Source organism: Pyrus communis, chromosome 2 (genome assembly GCF_963583255.1).
Source record: "Pyrus communis chromosome 2, drPyrComm1.1, whole genome shotgun sequence".
Lineage (NCBI taxonomy): Eukaryota > Viridiplantae > Streptophyta > Magnoliopsida > Rosales > Rosaceae > Pyrus > Pyrus communis.
In genome coordinates, this window is record NC_084804.1 from 28,218,424 (window position 1) to 28,235,913 (window position 17,490).

At 39.5% G+C, this 17,490-nt stretch overlaps 1 protein-coding gene and 1 pseudogene across 1 annotated transcript; both read left to right on the plus strand.

Annotated features, from left to right (window-relative positions):
• The first annotated feature begins 688 nt into the window (after positions 1-688).
• LOC137724995 (F-box/FBD/LRR-repeat protein At1g13570-like) lies at positions 689-2,559 on the plus strand (annotated as a pseudogene).
• Positions 2,560-14,338: 11,779 nt separating this feature from the next.
• On the plus strand, positions 14,339-17,409 carry LOC137726691 (BTB/POZ domain-containing protein At3g05675-like). Its single transcript, XM_068465628.1, has 2 exons — positions 14,339-15,610; positions 16,758-17,409. The coding sequence occupies exons 1-2, from the start codon at positions 14,369-14,371 to the stop codon at positions 17,037-17,039; spliced, it is 1,524 nt and encodes a 507-aa protein (XP_068321729.1). The 5' UTR covers positions 14,339-14,368; the 3' UTR covers positions 17,040-17,409.
• Positions 17,410-17,490: the final 81 nt, after the last annotated feature.

Genomic DNA, 17,490 nt, shown 5'->3' on the forward strand with positions numbered 1-17,490 from the left:
CTGTATAATATAAATCCAAACCCAATAAATCTTGTCCATTTATTTATTAATTAATAAGGAGTTGTTACATAATATCCAATATTATGGATTTGGCTTTATGGCACAACTCTAAAACCTTTGGCATTTGCCTTCATGATCCTCCAAGCCACCTTCAGTTGTCATCTGACCAGCCACCCCAGTAGTTGTAGTTAGTTTAGAACCTTTTATATACATTTGTATGAATATTTTATTTTTATATAATTAATTTATTTTTTTTAATGTTGTGATTCTTTCAAACTAATATAAGACAGATTTAAAATAAAAAAATTAAAAAGTTTGCCCAACGAATACTTTCAGCTAGTAAAATATTTTAAATTTTTTATTTATGGAAACCCGACACCATTACCACAAAATAATGGCATCGGGCAAGATTGATTCGTTAGGGAAACTTGGTCAACACACATTTGCTAAATGAAATATTCTCCTCAGGCAAATACAGTTCGCCGATGACTTTTTAGTATTCATCCACTAAACTCTGTAGTGATGTTGTTTGCACAATAAAATTCAACAAATATTCGTTGGGCAAAAAGTAGACGACGAAACCCTATTTTGCCCAACAAATAAATTTCGTCTAGAAAGGGGTTTTTTTTTTTTTTTTTTTTTCTTTGTAGCGACAGTGTTAGCTTTTGCAAATTTTAGCAACACTAATATGGCCAATATGCTTACTTTGCTACCTGCTACCCAAGGTAATCATCTCCTTTTATTTAAGGTTTCACTTTTGGTCTTAATTTCACGTATGGCTTTGGATAGTTCTTGTTTAATAGGTCACGTAGTACAATGCGATCCTACTAAATTGAAACTCCCATGTAACACTTATCTCGAATTGAATTTAATCTGATCAAGTAGAGATGTTCTTCTTGTTTAAATAGGTCACAATAATGTAAAATGTCTTTTAATGTTTGCATGAACTTATGAATTTTGACAAGCAGTTGTGAAATATCGGAGATGAAAAGAGTACCACTCAAGTTTCGATTGATATAAGGATAGAGCTGGACAGAATTAACAACTTACCAAGAGATTTTAGGATGAAATTTTGTCATATTTTCCAGTTAGGAAGGCAGTGTGGACAAGCGTTTTATCAAGCAAGTGGAAGAATAAATGGGCTATGCTTACTCATCTTGTGTTTGATGATTGGTGCTGGTGCACCTCAGGTCAAAACCATACAACCATTGCAGGCGTTGTTGATCATGTACACTTTGGTCCCATTGGTCCCATATACAAGTTTGAAGGAACTATTATAGCACATCAAGCCAGTAGAGATATTGATTGATCGATTCTATATTTATCAAGAAACTTTGTCATGGAGTTGCAGCTTTTAATCAAATATAGAGGGAATCTCTACAACATCCTTCATGTTTGTTTTCTTGTCAAGATCTGATTTGGTTAGTTTTACAAAATTGTCTGCGGAACTTCCGTCCACATTCAAACGATTCAGGAATTTGAAGACTCTTTATATGCGGAATGTTTCCATGGACCAAAATGTGCTTTAGAATTTGATTGTTTACTATCTCTTCTGTGGATGTTAGCACTGGTCGACTGTGATGGTTTTACACATCTCAAGATTGATGCACTGAATCTTTCTTACCTTCACTTTAAAGGTGCTTGAGGATGTTAGTCTTCTTAATACCTTAGAATTAATCGACACTGGTACTTGTTTGACTTCAACTTTGATTGTTCGGGTTGTAAATGATCAAAGACGGAGTGCAGGAAGTGGTAGCAATTTGCTAAGTTTTTTGTTCATCTACCTCGTATTTGAAGGCTTCGTATTGAAAATCGCTTACTAAGGGAAATGGAATTTTTTTGTTTCATACTAACTATACTAACTATGAATAGTCAGCTTTTATGGCCATTGGAATTTGACAGGATACTTACATTCTGCTATTTTCTGCATCTTTATGGCTCTAGTATTTCTTTGTTGGAGTTTTGCCAGGAAAGCTGCCCCAACCGCATTGATACCTAAATTTTTTGTCTATACACATAAGCTTCAATGATGGGAAGGAGAATTTAACTGCCATATGCCTTATGAGAAACTTCCCTGCTCAACAAGAACTAGAAAATTTGGTGAGTTTTATTCTATATATTCTATCAATGCATGTATATCCTGGTGTTCAATTACAAATGACAACCTAACTCTTCACTAAAAGAAATTGTAGCTTAGAATTTAGAGAATATTTGATGCTAAATTCAAGTCTCTCATGATATTAACTTGTGTAGTCATGCAAATAGGATTAGGCTGTTGAAGGAGAAGTGAAGTACGCCTTAGACGACAACTAGAATTGCCTACTCATATAACTGTGAGTTGCAAAAATAACCTTTTTCTCTGGAGTGAAAATCGAACTAGGTTTCATCGGATTTTTGCTTTCAAGTTCAGCTATGCTCAAGAAGATGATTGTGCAGACTGTCACTACTATTGTCAATGGTCTATCAGAACTAGTAAAAAAGTGCTCTCTAGGTGCATCTTGGAGAATGCAGAGATCTACTTGGACCCTTGATTCATCCATGAAACAAGACAATGTTTAAAATTCAAAATATCATTTGAATAAACTACCTACACACAAGGTATTAATAACATACAAAATCATGAAGTAGTTGAACAACACCTTGTCTGAGTCGGCTGAGATGCCAATATGGAATTTGTAAACCTCGACTAAAATGTTATTCATCCAATGTATTGAAACCTAATTAATTTCCAAGTATGTTTATCACTGCCTTGTTCATGAATGACGCCTTCACCACTTTGTTTTAAAGTCTACATCAGTATTCCTTATTTGCAATGGTCACTGGCACGAAGGTGGTACATGTGGTAGCAAAAATACATGTTTAGAAGAAGGCTACCCGGCCATATTTGAGAGCATTTCTTCTGCAAATCTACCTTTAATGGTGGATTTATTGAAGAAAATAGAGAGTAAAAATGTTTGTCCAATTTAGTTGATTAAACCTGGAGCTAGAAATGTAAGGACGATGAAAAGGATGGAGGAATAAGTGCAATCAATCACAAAGAAAAAGATAGAGTTAATGCACATTTTGGTTATTCCAGGAGATTTTCAAAATTTTTGTTTATTTTTAATTCTCTAAGTGGTCCTCCAACAATTGCATTAATTGTTAAAAACTAAACCATTTAACTATGGTTATGTTAATGGATAAATGTCACACTTTGAAGGTGGTAGTGAGCATACACCATGGTTTATGAAGGTGAGCTCATCACTACAAATGTGGTGTATGCTCACCCTCCATTTCAAATCTTGACACCAGTTCTCTACTATAACCATGGTTAAGCTTAACATTTTTTATTGTTTTGCTACTTTTATGGGGAGAGAGAATCTATCTATTTACCACTTGTAATTTTGCCCATACTTTTTGTGTCATATATTTAGCGTAGTGCCCGTTTTCCAGACATTGAAAAATCTCTTGAGCAACAACCATTTGACATCATTTAAAGCAAAATGCATTAGAATTTCATAAATTAGAAAAAGGAAAAAAAACACCCATAAATATGCAAATCATATCAAACTATGTCCTCAATATCACCGCCCAACATTGATAGTCATACTTTGAGCAACAAATTTTAATATTTTTGAGATTCAAAAAGTTTTCTTTTAGATGATGAAACTCATCAAAAGAAAATTGTCTAAAGCTAAATTAAATTAATATTCATCTAAAGCTAAATTAAATGAAACTAATAAAAAAAATGAGTGTATTGGAACTAGTTGTATTAGAAGCTTTTTCTTTTAGTAAATTTATTTCTTAGCAAAAAAAAAAAAAAAAAAAAAAAGCAAAGATATTGTTAGAAAAAAATATGCTTTAAATGCTACAAGTTACAACTTATTCAAGCATTGCCTTGCATCCACATCTTCCTTCTTCTCTTTTCTTTTTCTTTTTAATTTCTATGAATAGTCAGCTTTTATGGCCATCGAAACTTGACAAGATACTTACATTTTGCTATTTTCTACATCTTCATGGCTTTAGTATTTCTTTGTTGGTGTTTTGCTAGGAAAGCTTCCCCAACCGTATGGGTACCTGAAATTTTTGTCTATGCACATAAGCTTCAAAAAATGGAAATAAGAATTTGATTACCATATGCTTTCTGAGAAACTTCCCCGCTCTACAAGAAGTATAAAATTTGGTGAGTTTTATTCTATGTATTTTGTGGATGCATGCATATCCTGGTGTTCAATTATGAAAGACAAACAAACTCTTCACTAGAGTTTAGAGAACGTTTGATGATAAATTCTAGTCTCTGATGATATTGACTTGTGTACTCACTAAAAAAGGATTAGGTTGTTGTGGGAGAAGTGAAGTACGTATGGACGACAATCAGAATTGCCTACTCATACAACTGCAACTTGTGAAAATAACCCTCGTTTCTGGAGTGAAACATGAACTAGATTTCATCATATTTTCGCCTTCAAGTTCAGCTGTGCATGTGCTCAAGAAGATGACTGTGAAGACTGCCACTATTACTGTCAGTGGTTGACTTGGACCCTTGATTCATCCATGAAATAAGACAATGTTTAAAATTCAAAATACAATTCCAATAAACTACATGCACACAAGGTATTAATAACATACAAAATCATGAAGCAGTTGTACAACACCTTGTTTGAGTCGACTAAGCTGCGTGCCAATAAAGAATTTCCAAACCTCTACTAAAATGCTATTCATTCAATGTATTAAAAACCCAATTAATTTCCAAGTACGTTTTTCAACTCCTTGTCCATGAATGATGCCCCCACCACTTTGTTTGATACTTTGCATCGTTATTCCTTATTCGCCAGTGGTACTTGTGGTAGCAAAAATACATGTCAGGAGGAGGCTACTCGGCCATATTTGAGAACATTTTTTTTCTGCATATTTACCTTGAATGATGGATTTATTGAAAAAAAAAAAAAATAGTCATTTTAGATCTAAATCTGTTTGTAAGCATTTCAATATTCATGTGGCCCTGTAGCTTTTCTTCTCCATGGCTCTAAATCCAGTTGTTCATATGTTCCATATATGTTGTCTTGGAGATATTGGTTACAAAGATTTTGAAATTTAATTTTTAAACATATGAGAAATTTCTATACCTCTTGTCACATCCCGGTCCGGGGCGGATCACTTCCCGGGCCCGCTCCACCACCATAGCACGATATTGTCCGCTTTGGGCTTACCATTCCCTCACGGTTTTGTTTTTGGGAACTCACGAGCAACTTCCCAGTGGGTCACCCATCATGGGATTGCTCTAGCTCCCTTCTCGCTTAACTTCGGAGTTCCTACGGAACCTGAAGCCAGTGACCTCCCAAAAGGCCTCGTGCTAGGTAGGGATTAGAATATACATATAAGGATCGCTCCCCTGGGCGATGTGGGATGTTACAATCCACCCCCCTTAGGGGCCCGATGTCCTCGTCGGCACACCACGGCCAGGGTTAGGCTCTAATACCAATTTGTCACATCCCGGCCAGGGGCGGATCACTTCCTGGGCCCGCTCCACCATCGTAGCACGATATTGTCCGCTTTGGGCTTACCATTCCCTCACGGTTTTGTTTTTGGGAACTCACGAGCAACTTCCCAGTGGGTCACCCATCATGGGATTGCTCTAGCCCCATTCTCGCTTAACTTCGGAGTTCCTACGGAACCCGAAGCCAGTGAGCTCCCAAAAGGCCTCGTGCTAGGTAGGGATTGGAATATACATATAAGGATCGCTCCCCTAGGCGATGTGGGATGTTACACCTCTGTTTTTTGAAATCTAAATAAAAATAAATAAACGCCTAAGTTTACGATGTATGGTGAGTATATGTCAAAGTTTAGGGTGGTGAACAAAAATACTCCCTACTTTAATTAAAACTAAATCATCTAACTATGATTATGTTAGTGGACATATGTCAAGGCTTGAAAGTAATGGCGAACATACATCACAGTTTATAATGTAAGCAAAAACACCCATAAATATGCAAACCATATCAAACTGTATCCTCAATATCATCACCCAACATGGATAGTCATACTTTGAGTAACAGATTACAATACTTTTGAGGTCCAAAAATTTTCTTTTAAAGAAACTCATCGAAACAAAATTATCGAAAGTTAAATTGGATGAATATTCATCAAAAGTTGGATTGTATTGAAACTAGTTGCACTAGAGGCTTTTTCTTTAATAAATTTCTTTCTTAGCCAAAAAAGGAAAGCAAAGATATCGTTCCAAAAAAATTTCTTCCAAATGTTACAAGGTACAACAACTTGATCAAGCATTGCCTTGCATCTGCATCTTCTTTCCTCTCTTTTCTTTATCGTAGTTTTCTTTCTTTATAAAAACGTTTGCAAGAACAACAAAATTGTCTTTTCCATAGTACACCTTGCATGTCTTTATTTTTTCTATTCTTTCTCAGGCAAAATCCAACACTTCTAGCGTATGAATTGTAATAATGATATGCTTCATCATCATTATCAAAAGTCATTCCAAGGGTTGGAATCTCACAACCTTTGCTTGGAAGTTCTACTTTTTCCTCATTTTGATCCAAGACTTCAAAGTGTTCGAAATTCGAATCCAAGTGTATATAATCAAATTGTTCTTCATCATCACTGAAAGATGGGATATGAAACTCATATGGGGTATGAAACTCATTCTCATGACGTTCCATGAGAAAACCTATATAAGCATCAAATTATTTGATATTGATTTAAATTGACACCATAGTGCATTTAAAAAGAAACTACAAAAATACCAAAACACGAGCACATACATAAGATACAAAGACTTGTGGAAATAAGCAGGGCCTTTCGAAGTGAATCTCAATTAGTCTAACAGTACTATTTGCATATGCGATTTGTATTTATTTATTTATTTTAGATATCATACTTAACCTTAGAAAAACATAGACCCACATACCAAATATTGAAAAGGCAAAACAGAAGTATTAAGTTTAATATTTGGTTGTGTTATTCATTTTCTGCTGCAATGGCAGTTGGTTGTTTTATATACATCTTACACACACGCATGCAATAAACAAATGTTGTAAAGGTGGCGTGCTTGCTGCCCATGCTGCAACACATCAGAGCACATGAGCTGAAACCATGTGGTAGTCTGCTGACAAGGAATATTGTACCCACGTGCAGTATTCCTTCTGTCCAGGTTAGTGGGGCAAGTTCTCTCAACACTCCCTCTCAAGTTTGGAATGAATGTTGATTATTCCTAACTTGCAAAGCAAAGTCGTAAACTGGTATAAGCTCAGTGGCTTTGTGAAGATGTCGGCTGGTTGTTTCATGGTTGAGATGTGAGATGTCTCGATCATTCCACTTTGAACCCTTTCTCGTACAAGATGGCAGTCAATTTCTATGTGTTTGGTTCTTTCGTGAAAGACCGGATTCGAAGCGATGTGAAGTGCCGCTTGATTATCACAATATAACTTGACTGGACGTTTATGTTTGATACCCAAGTCTTGTAGAACAGATTTCAACCAAGTGACTTCACAACAAGTTGCTGCCATTGAACGATACTCCGCCTCTGCACTAGAACGTGACACAGTATTTTGTTTCTTGCTTTTCCAGGAGATCAAGGATTCTCCAAGAAATACACAGTATCCGGTGGTAGAACGTCGTGTGTCTCGACATCTGGCCCAATCCGCATCACAAAAAGCATTCAATTGAATTGGACTTCTTGCAGAAAGAAAAATACCTTGCCCTGGTGTGTGCTTAACGTATCGTAAAACTCGCTGGGCTGCCTCCAAGTGTGGAGTTCGAGGCTTCTCCATAAATTGACTAAGAATATGGACAGCATACACCAAATCAGGGCGCGTGATTGTCAGGTAGATTAGTCTCCCAACAAGTCGTCGATAAGAGGAAGGATCAGTAACCCATTGTCCTTCGTCCTTTCTGAGTGATAAGTTTTGCTCTATAGGAGAGGTGGCTGGTTTTGCGCCAAGATGACCTGCATCCTCAAGTATTTCAAGGGCATATTTTCGCTGTGAGAGGGTGATCCCCTTGCTAGAGCGAGCAATTTCAATGCCCAAGAAATATCTTAATTGGCCAAGGTCTTTCAACTTGAATTGGTTCATAAGAAAAGACTTGGTATCTTCAATTACTTGTATGTTATTTCCTGCCAAGATAATATCATCAACATAGACAAGGAGGGCAGTGAATTTACCATCATGGTTTCGGACGAACAATGAATAATCTGCCTTGGATTGTTGATAACCGGCTTTTCTAAGAGCACAAGAGAGTTTGATAAACCATTGACGAGAGGCTTGCTTAAGCCCATACAAAGATTTATGAAGTTTACAAACTCGTGTCTCCCCCTTTCGTCCGAAACCAGGAGGCAAGGACATGTAGACATCTTCTTCAAGATCACCATGGAGGAAAGCGTTATTAACATCAAGCTGGTGGAGGTGCCATTGTTGGACCGAGGCAACAGCAAGGAGTAGACGAACTGTAGTCAATTTTGCAACCGGAGCAAAGGTTTCTCGATAGTCTAAGCCTTCAATTTGGCTATAACCTTTGGCAACCAAGCGTGCTTTATATCTCTCAATGGATCCATCGGATCGAAATTTGATTTTGTAAACCCATTTACATCCAACCGGCTTCTTGCCAGGGGGCAATGGTTGCAGAGACCATGTCCTATTCGCAGCAAGGGCTGCCAGTTCTTCTTCCATAGAGAAACGCCAGTGAGGGTCGCGTATAGCCTGTGAGAATGAGCTGGGTTTTATGGCAGCTGAAATGGAAGTGGTGAAGGCACGATGTCGAGCAGATAAACGATCGTATGTGAGGACATCAGACAAAGGGTAAAGAGTACCTGGTACTTTGGTCAACGCCGAGTGAGATGAAGGGACGGACCGAGAAGGGAGGTTGATGTCGATGTGATATTGTTGAAGATAACCAGGTGCATGAGTGGGTCGTTTAAGACGAGGTGGTGAGGTGGAAAGAAAAGGAGATGAAACCGAAACAGGACTCACCGGTGAAGAAGAGGATGGATCGACGAAATCCTGCTCCAGTAGAATGGACGGATGAATGATGGGATCATCATAGGCAGTATCTTGAGTATGTGGAAACACAAGTGGTGAAACTGCAGCAGAAAATGAAAAAGGGAACACATGTTCATGGAAAATAACATCACGGGAGATAAAGATTTTACCCATGTGAAGGTCGTAAACTCGATATCCCTTTGTGCCATATGGATACCCAAGAAAAAGACACCGTGTGGCTCTTGCATCAAATTTTGTGGGACGATGGTGGTGGGTGGAAGAAAAACATAAGCAACCAAACACTCGCAAATGTGCATACGCTGGCTGTTTGTGGTGAAGTATTTCATAGGGTGATTTGCCTTGAAGAAGAGGAGTTGGAGTCCGATTTATGAGATAAGTGGCAGTGAGGATTGCATCACCCCAAAATTTCTTAGGAAGATGAGATTGAAAAAGTAAGGCTCTAGCAACATTGAGTAAGTGGCGGTGTTTGCGCTCTGCTACCCCGTTTTGTTGGGGAGTAGAGACACAACTTGTTTGATGGAGAATCCCCTTATCTGAAAAAAATTGGGTCATAGAAAATTCTGGACCGTTATCACTACGAAGAACCTTGACTTGTCTGGAAAATTGTGTTTCAACAAGGTGGATGAAAGTGATGAGATAAGATCGTGCATCTGATTTGTGATTCATTAAATAAACCCATGTGCATCTTGAGAAATCATCCACAATAGTTAAGAAATATTATGCCCCTGTGATAGTGGGAACATGGTAACCTCCCCAAATGTCAACATGAATTAACTCAAAAGGAGCCTTTGTGGTGATAGAACTCAAAGGAAAAGGAGCACGTGTTTGTTTGGCTAATGGACAGATCAAACAATCATCAATGCTACAAAAATTCAAATTTTTAATGCAAGTAGAGAGATGCCGTAAGGTCTTGTTGGAAAGATGGCCAAGGCGTTGATGCCAAAGCTGAGAAGAAGAAGAGGCAACAATTAACACTGAATTGCACCTGGTTTTCATCACATTATCAAGGTAGTAGAGTCCTTCTCGTTTAGTTCCCGTCCCAATCATCTTCCCCGATCGTTGGCCCTGAAGTAGACACATTTTATCAGTGAAGATGACAAAGCAAGATGAGGTATTAGTGAGTTTGCTGACAGAAATTAAATTCAGTTTAAATGATGGAACACAAAGCACGTTGTGAAGGGTGAGATCATTCGAGAGATGAACTGTGCCAATATGTGTGACATCGGCAAGTGCATGATTGGGTAAGTGCACTTGTCGATTGTATACCGGAACACTTGTGGTCATTAAGCTTGGTGAGCAGACCATGTGGTATGTCGCGCCTGTATCGAAAATCCAGTCCCTTCCCTTATTGAGAGCAGAAGCACAAAAAAACTCTACCTGACAAGTTATTCATAGTAGAGGTGGTACCAACATGATTAGATGTGGAGTTGGATTGACTCTTATCAAGGAGTGCAAACAGATTATGATATTGCTCGGAAGTGAGGCTGTAGGACGAAGGAGATGTTGCTGGAGGCGTTGGCTGGGTATCAACATGATTAGCCTTGTAATTGGAACCCCTGCGATCCTGATAATCTCCCCTATTGCTGTTGTCTTTCCCCTTTTTCAGTTTGCGGCATTGATCAATGGTGTGACCTCTCCAATTACAGTATTCGCACTTGAGGTGTGCACGACAGGTATCTGAAGTGTGTCCAGTTGCATCACAACGACCACATTTTAGATGGGAATTTCTTGGAGAAAATTTCCTACTAGAGTTTCGCATGTTATCCCGCACGGCGAAAGCTGCGGTATCGGTGACTGAGGACCTTTCAGGAGCATGCATTGAAACTGTTCTTTGCTTCTCATCTTGAATAATAAGTGAGAAAGCTTTGTTGACAACAGGGAGGGGATCCATAAGTAAAAGTTGCCCACGAACCGCAGCGTAGGATTCATTGAGGCCCATGAGAAACTTCATGGTTTTCTGACTTTGCTGAAACTGCATTAATTCTTTTGCAGCTCCACATGTACAGGTTGGGAAAGTGCACATGGCATCACGTTCATCCCAAAAACTTTTCAGTTTGGTATAATATGCACCAATGTTCAAATTTCCTTGAACACTTCCATGTATCTCTTGTTCAATATGGAAGAGATGTACACTGTTTGTGTGAGAGAAACGTTCCTTCAACTCATTCCAAATATCAGCTGCAACATTGTTGTAGATGACACTTGCTCCGATATCTTTCGAGACAGAGTTGAGCAGCCAGGATTTCACGAGGTTGTTGCAACGAGTCCACTGTTGGAATTCACTTGGGGATGCAAACTCGGGCCTTTTAATGGATCCATTGATGAATCCTTCCTTGTTCTTGGCATTGAGGGCCATGGCCATGGCTCGGCTCCAAGTGGAGTAATTTTCGTCATTCAAAAGGTGTGTGACGAGGATCGCTCCAGGCTGATCAGAGTGATGAAGATAAAGAGGATCGCTGGGATCTTCGTATTTGGTGTGTTTGCTGGAAGAGTCAGTTGCCATGTCGGCAGGCAGTGTGCAGTGGCTGTGCTTGGCTGTGCTCTGCGGCTGTGCTTAATGGCTGTGACAGGTAGAGCAGCGACGATGGTTGTGTAGCAGCTTTGCGACGGCAAGGCAGCGAGTGTGCAGCTTGCAGTGCACTGGTTGCTGCAGTAACAGATGTCGCTGTTCACAGTATAGCAGCGAAAGAGTGAAGGCAGAGCAGAGCAAAGGATTACCTGTGCTCTGATACCATATTAAGTTTAATATTTGGTTGTGTTATTCATTTTCTGCTGCAATGGCAGTTGGTTGTTTTATATACATTTTACACACACGCATGCAATAAACAAATGTTGTAAAGGTGGCGTGCTTGCTGCCCATGCTGCAACACATCAGAGCACATGAGCTGAAACCACATTTTGATCCAAGACTTCAAAGTGTTCAAAATTCGAATCCACGTGTATACAATCAAACTGTTCTTCATCATCACTGAAAGATGGGATATGAAATTCATATGGGGTATGAAACTCATTCTCATGACGTTCCATGAGAAAACCTATATAAGCATTGAATTATTTGATATTGATTTAAATTGACACCATAGTGCATTTAAAAAGAAACTACAAAAATACCAAAACACGAGCACATACATAAGATACAAAGACTTGTGGAAATAAGCAGGGCCTTTCGAAGTGAATCTTAAGTAGTCTAACAGTACTATTTGCATATGTGATTTGTATTTATTTATTTATTTTAGATATCATACTTAACCTTAGAAAAACATAGACCCACATACCAAATATTGAAAAGGCAAAACAGAAGGAAAGAAAAAACAGAGAAAAAAAAGAAGAAAAAAAGCTACATGTGATCGAAGATTTGATAATATGAGTTGATGGTCATTAAATTAATACTATTGTTTCTACTGTAGGCTATAATTGGTGATTGGTTTTAGGAGCTCATAACGCGCAATAGCTTCGTATTAGTCTTATTTGGAGACAAATTGCAGCATGCTGATGCATAAGACAGATAAAGAAATAAAGGAGGATTTGCTTATCTTTTCCTACTTGAAGACAAATTGCAAGTTCTTTAGTTTGAAAATGTCACTAAAGGCTTTATAAAAAAAAAATGAGTCTTCAATTCTTGTGCGGTGGGTCTGTTTGAATTCCAAAAAGAAAATTTTCTATGAAATTGTAAACACAAGAATCCTATAGAAAATGAAACAAGAACACATGTATAAAGAATATTGGTATTAATGTAAATTTAGAGTTACAATCTTTTTACAACTTGAATCCTTTGATTCGATATCCAAAATATGTAGATGGGTTGTTGATCCAAGGGTCGCAATAACTTGATCTTGGATAAATGGATATCGCAAGGTTTTGGCTCTTGGTAATGGAGGAACCGACACGTGTAGGGGTGCTTGGTGGTTCTTCACAAGTTTGACGAAGAATGCTGAGGGTTTTTCGAGTCTTCTTAAGTGGTTGAGTGTTTAGGGGTTTGAGTGCTTGAGAGCTTCAGAATTTCAAAACTTTAGCGTCTGGACGAGAAATGATTTCTGGACCCTTTCTTTGTCTTAGAGCTTCATAGACTCTCCAAGCCTTGCCTACAAATGGATTTAGCCTTCATTATGAGCTTGATTAGTTGACGAAAGAATCAAGACTCGATTTGTGGGCCGGTTAGTGGTTTGTCTCCATCAATTAATATTGATTTAATTAAATTAAAATCAAATAACTCATTGTCGCCAAGCGTTGACACGTGTCTTTCTTGATGACTTATTTGATTTTGATGAGTCACATCCATGTGTCGAATTTGTGTGACACATGGCGCATGCCATGTATGCCCTTAGCATGTCGAAACTTAAAGTGTTGGCAAACATTTAATTCGCCAAAATTTCGATGTCTATAAAAATATAAAGGATGGGCAAAAAGTAATGACAAAATTAAAAGTAAGTAATTAAAAGATGGATTTTTTTCTCCTCATAAAAGCAACTGGACAATAAAAAATGTTGAGCTTAACCATGATTATAGTAAATGACAGGTGTCAAGATTTAAAAAGGATGATGAGCATATACCATAATTTGTGATGGTGAGCAAAAATGCCATCTGGTGAGATACAACTTTGATGGTAGTGTCAAAGCTAACGGTGAGGCTGCTTTAGTTAGAAATTTAAATGGTCACAATATTATAGTTGGATCATTTTCCCTTGGTTATTCTTCTATCATGCAGGCTAAAGCTATGGCTCTTCAACATTTGTTGTATTAGGTAGTACATATGCGTTTTTCAAAGGTTAATATCAACGGAGATTCCAAAATTATTATTTATGAGAAACAAGTTCATATCCTTGGAGATCTGCTTTAGTTGTATACGACATTGGGCATCTTCTTCAACAAATTCCTCATAGCAGTATTACTCACATCTATCCCCAAGCAAATATGGTTGTGGAGGTTTCGCCGCCAATATCCTTGGGGATCTGCTTTAAAGTTTGATGTGTATGGTGATAAGATTTTGTTATAGATTTCCTTTATAATGAATTTTGTATATATTCTAAATTTGTGATCAGGAATGTTGAAATGCCTCTGTGGAAGGTTGAAAGGTCTGTATAAATCTTCTCGAATTTTAAAAAAAATAGGTAATCATGATTTGCCACCAATTATCTATTTTTTTTAGGAAAAAAAAACGCGCGTACTATTAAAATTATTAATTGTACATTGGCATTTGGCAATGAAAGTAAAAAAAAAAAAAAAAAAACCAAATTAATTGATTTTAAAAACCATTTGTCATGTAAAATAAATTCATTAAAATCTTCCAAAATCCAAATTAAGTACATCCAAAAAATTCACGGAATTCCACGTGTGCCGCCGCGCCCATCCTTATCCTCCATTTCCTTCGCCCTAAGAATGAGAAATCTAGACTCTCGCTCCCAATTCTCGAATCACCCAAATCCCGATATGGTCACCGGCACCGGCTCCAAAAAACGGCATCGCGCCGTACACCCCGCCAGCTCCGCCACCGCCAGCAGCTCCAGCCGTCCTTGCGTCGCCGTCATCATCGACTCCCATGCCAGAAGACCCACCCATCCCGATCCCAACCCCATCCCGAGCCCGACTCTGAAACCCAACCCATCCACCCCCTACTCCTTCGACGACCCTTCCTCCGCCGACGTCATTCTCCGCCTCTTCGTCGATCCCTCACCCTTAGACCCCTCTGCGACGTCGTTATCTCTATCCCCCGCCACCACCGAGCCTCAGGACGATGTCGTTCTCCACCTCCACGCCCATGCCCTCCGCCGCTGCAAGTACTTCGCTGCCCTCTTATCCGACCGATGGCAGCACCCCCACGCCCAAGACGACGCTGTCCGCCACATCAGCCTGCGGGTCCCGCCGACCCCGGGCGCCATGGATGCTCGCATTTCCCTCCTCCAACTCCTCTACACCCCCGACCTCGCCTCCACCGTAACCACCGTGTCGACGGCGCTCGACCTCCTCCCGGTTGCTTCGGAGCTTATCTTCGAGGATTGCGTTCGATTCTGCCTCCGATTCCTGGAGGCCGTCCCCTGGACCCAAGACGATGAAGCTCGAGTGCTCGCCCTAATCCCTCACCTGAGCGAAGACGAAGCCAAAGATCTCATCGCTAGGGTTTCTGGAACCCCCGATTCGAGCGAGGAGATGCTGTACGGTCTCATCCTCGCATTGACTCACAACCCGAGCATGGCGTTCGTCAAGGCCTTCGTCGCAAAGCTGCTGCGGGAGTTTGGGTCCAGAGACCTGGTGGAGCGAGTTCTGGATCGGGCATTTCAGACCACCTTCAAGGTCGTCAAGGAGTCCATGGAGGAGTACACGAGTCCTGGAGTCCGCGGCGACCACGACGAGACCGAGGCCATCCAGAGGCTCAACCTCCACACCGCAATGACCAATGGGAAGCACCTGGTGTGGCTCGTGGAGAGGATGATCGAGCTCCGAGTCGCGGACTCGGCTGTAAGGGAGTGGAGTGAGCAGCCTGCATTCGCTGCTGATTTGCAGAGGGCTTTTCGGGATGATGCATGGAGAAATATTGTGCCAGGGCTACCTAGCATCCTGCTTCGCTGCACTTCGAGGCTTGCAAACGCCGTCGCTGCTGGAACCATTTTGGTCGATGCTCAGGTACTATTCCCATGTCATCTTTCCTGTTAGAGTAGCTGCATATCTAGTAATTGAAGTTCTTTGTTGGAATATAAAGGTGGTTCTGTTAGTTCTACATTAGGTTATTGATTGGTCCATATGGTGCATTGCTCGATTAGAGTATTGGAAGCCATAATTTTTATGGGGCCTGTTCCTCATTTGAGCTCTTCTGTTTACGTTTTCGCGGTAGTTTTCAAATTACTGGTAAGTTGAACAACGTTGGCAATTTAGAACAGAAGAGAAGCTGAGCGGTAGTTTCCAAATTAGATTATCACGACAGGTGGGAGCTGATGAACTCTGATGTTGATTTTCTTCAAACATTTGGAAAGTGGGATTATTGAGTGCAATTTCAGTGCTCTGTGAGTATTTCTGCTGAACACCTGAACCGTGAATCTTTTAGTATTGACAGAACCAGCAGCAAACACTAGTCTATAAACGGTTATGTAAACTTGTAATCTTATGTTCGTATTGAGGGAAATAGAAAGGAAGAAGAAAGGTGGAGGGAAGCTTGAATTTTTTTCCTTTCCGTTTGGATGGTTAAATGTGGAGAGAAATGGAGAGTTTAGAAGAGTCTTAAAGCCTTGATTTGGGGTCATTTTTCACTTGTAAAGGAGATTTTATGTGTTGTTCGATTTTAAATTTTTCACAGATGCCAGCAGTTGTCTTGAAGGTTTTCTCTCCATTTATGTCCTAGTTCCTATCCAGCCAAAAAAAAAAAAAAAAGAACAATTGAATAACACACTCATCTGCTTTCTCTCATATTTGTTCTTTTCTCTTCTAGCGTAAAATACATTGTAAGTTGCCTCGTACTGAAGTGTGTATGGGCAAGAACTTTGCTGTATTGTTTTCATGTGCGAGTGGTTATCCCCAAATGGAGCTGCAGTTATGTTTTCCTTTGATTTATCTTTTCCAAATGCTTTATACAAACGTGTTTCCAATTTTTGAACATCCTATTACTTGGATAATGCTGCATGGTTAACAACACAATGTAACCGATCTTACTCTCATTCTTGTTTGTTAGGTGCCCAGGGGATTAGACGAAACAATTTATTTTTCCTTTACTGTTACAAAACTCATGGCCCGGACAGATGAGGTAACCTAAGGCTGATATTTATAATGTGTTTTTCAGGTTCGGAAGAAGCTTGTCAAAGATTGGCTTCCGGTTCTGATTGTTTGTAAAGATACCAATACTTCCCCTCTGACATCTAGTAACAAACCACTGTACTTGGATCTGGAAGAGATATTCCTCAGAATAATCTCGACACTGCCCATGTCAGATTCACAGGAGTTGCTGCAGCAGTGCCTCAGCTTCTCTACCAGGAATGTGGAGGACTGTCCTCACCTGGTCACGGCATTCAACACCTGGTTCCGCCGTGCGACTCATCCCCCTCAACTTCAGAATCTTTGTTAGAATCACGTGGCAGAATCAAGTACCTCTCAAGCTCAGAATCTTCTGTTAGAATCATGAGGGGTTTGTCTTTTGTTAATAGATGAACTAGTGCCGTGTTGGACTCTTGCCCTTGTGGATGTTTAGCTGTATCTAGCATTGTGCATATTAGCTTTTCCCGGTAAGCCAAAACTTCGCACTAAGTATATATTACTGCTTTTGATAGATTAACGGTGATCAGAGTTCGAGTGGATGTATATCTGGATCCTGAAAAAACATACGAACCGAATCTGGTTGTTATGAACTTACTACAATCTGATGTGTATACGGAATTATGGATTTCAGAATTTTCGGACTAACCAACATAACGAAGCCTAAAACGCTTCAGTGTTGCTTATGTGTGTCGATACAGTTTTGTTTCTTCTGTATATAAGGATGTTTTTGTATTCAATCCTACATTGCTGCAGTCGTTTTT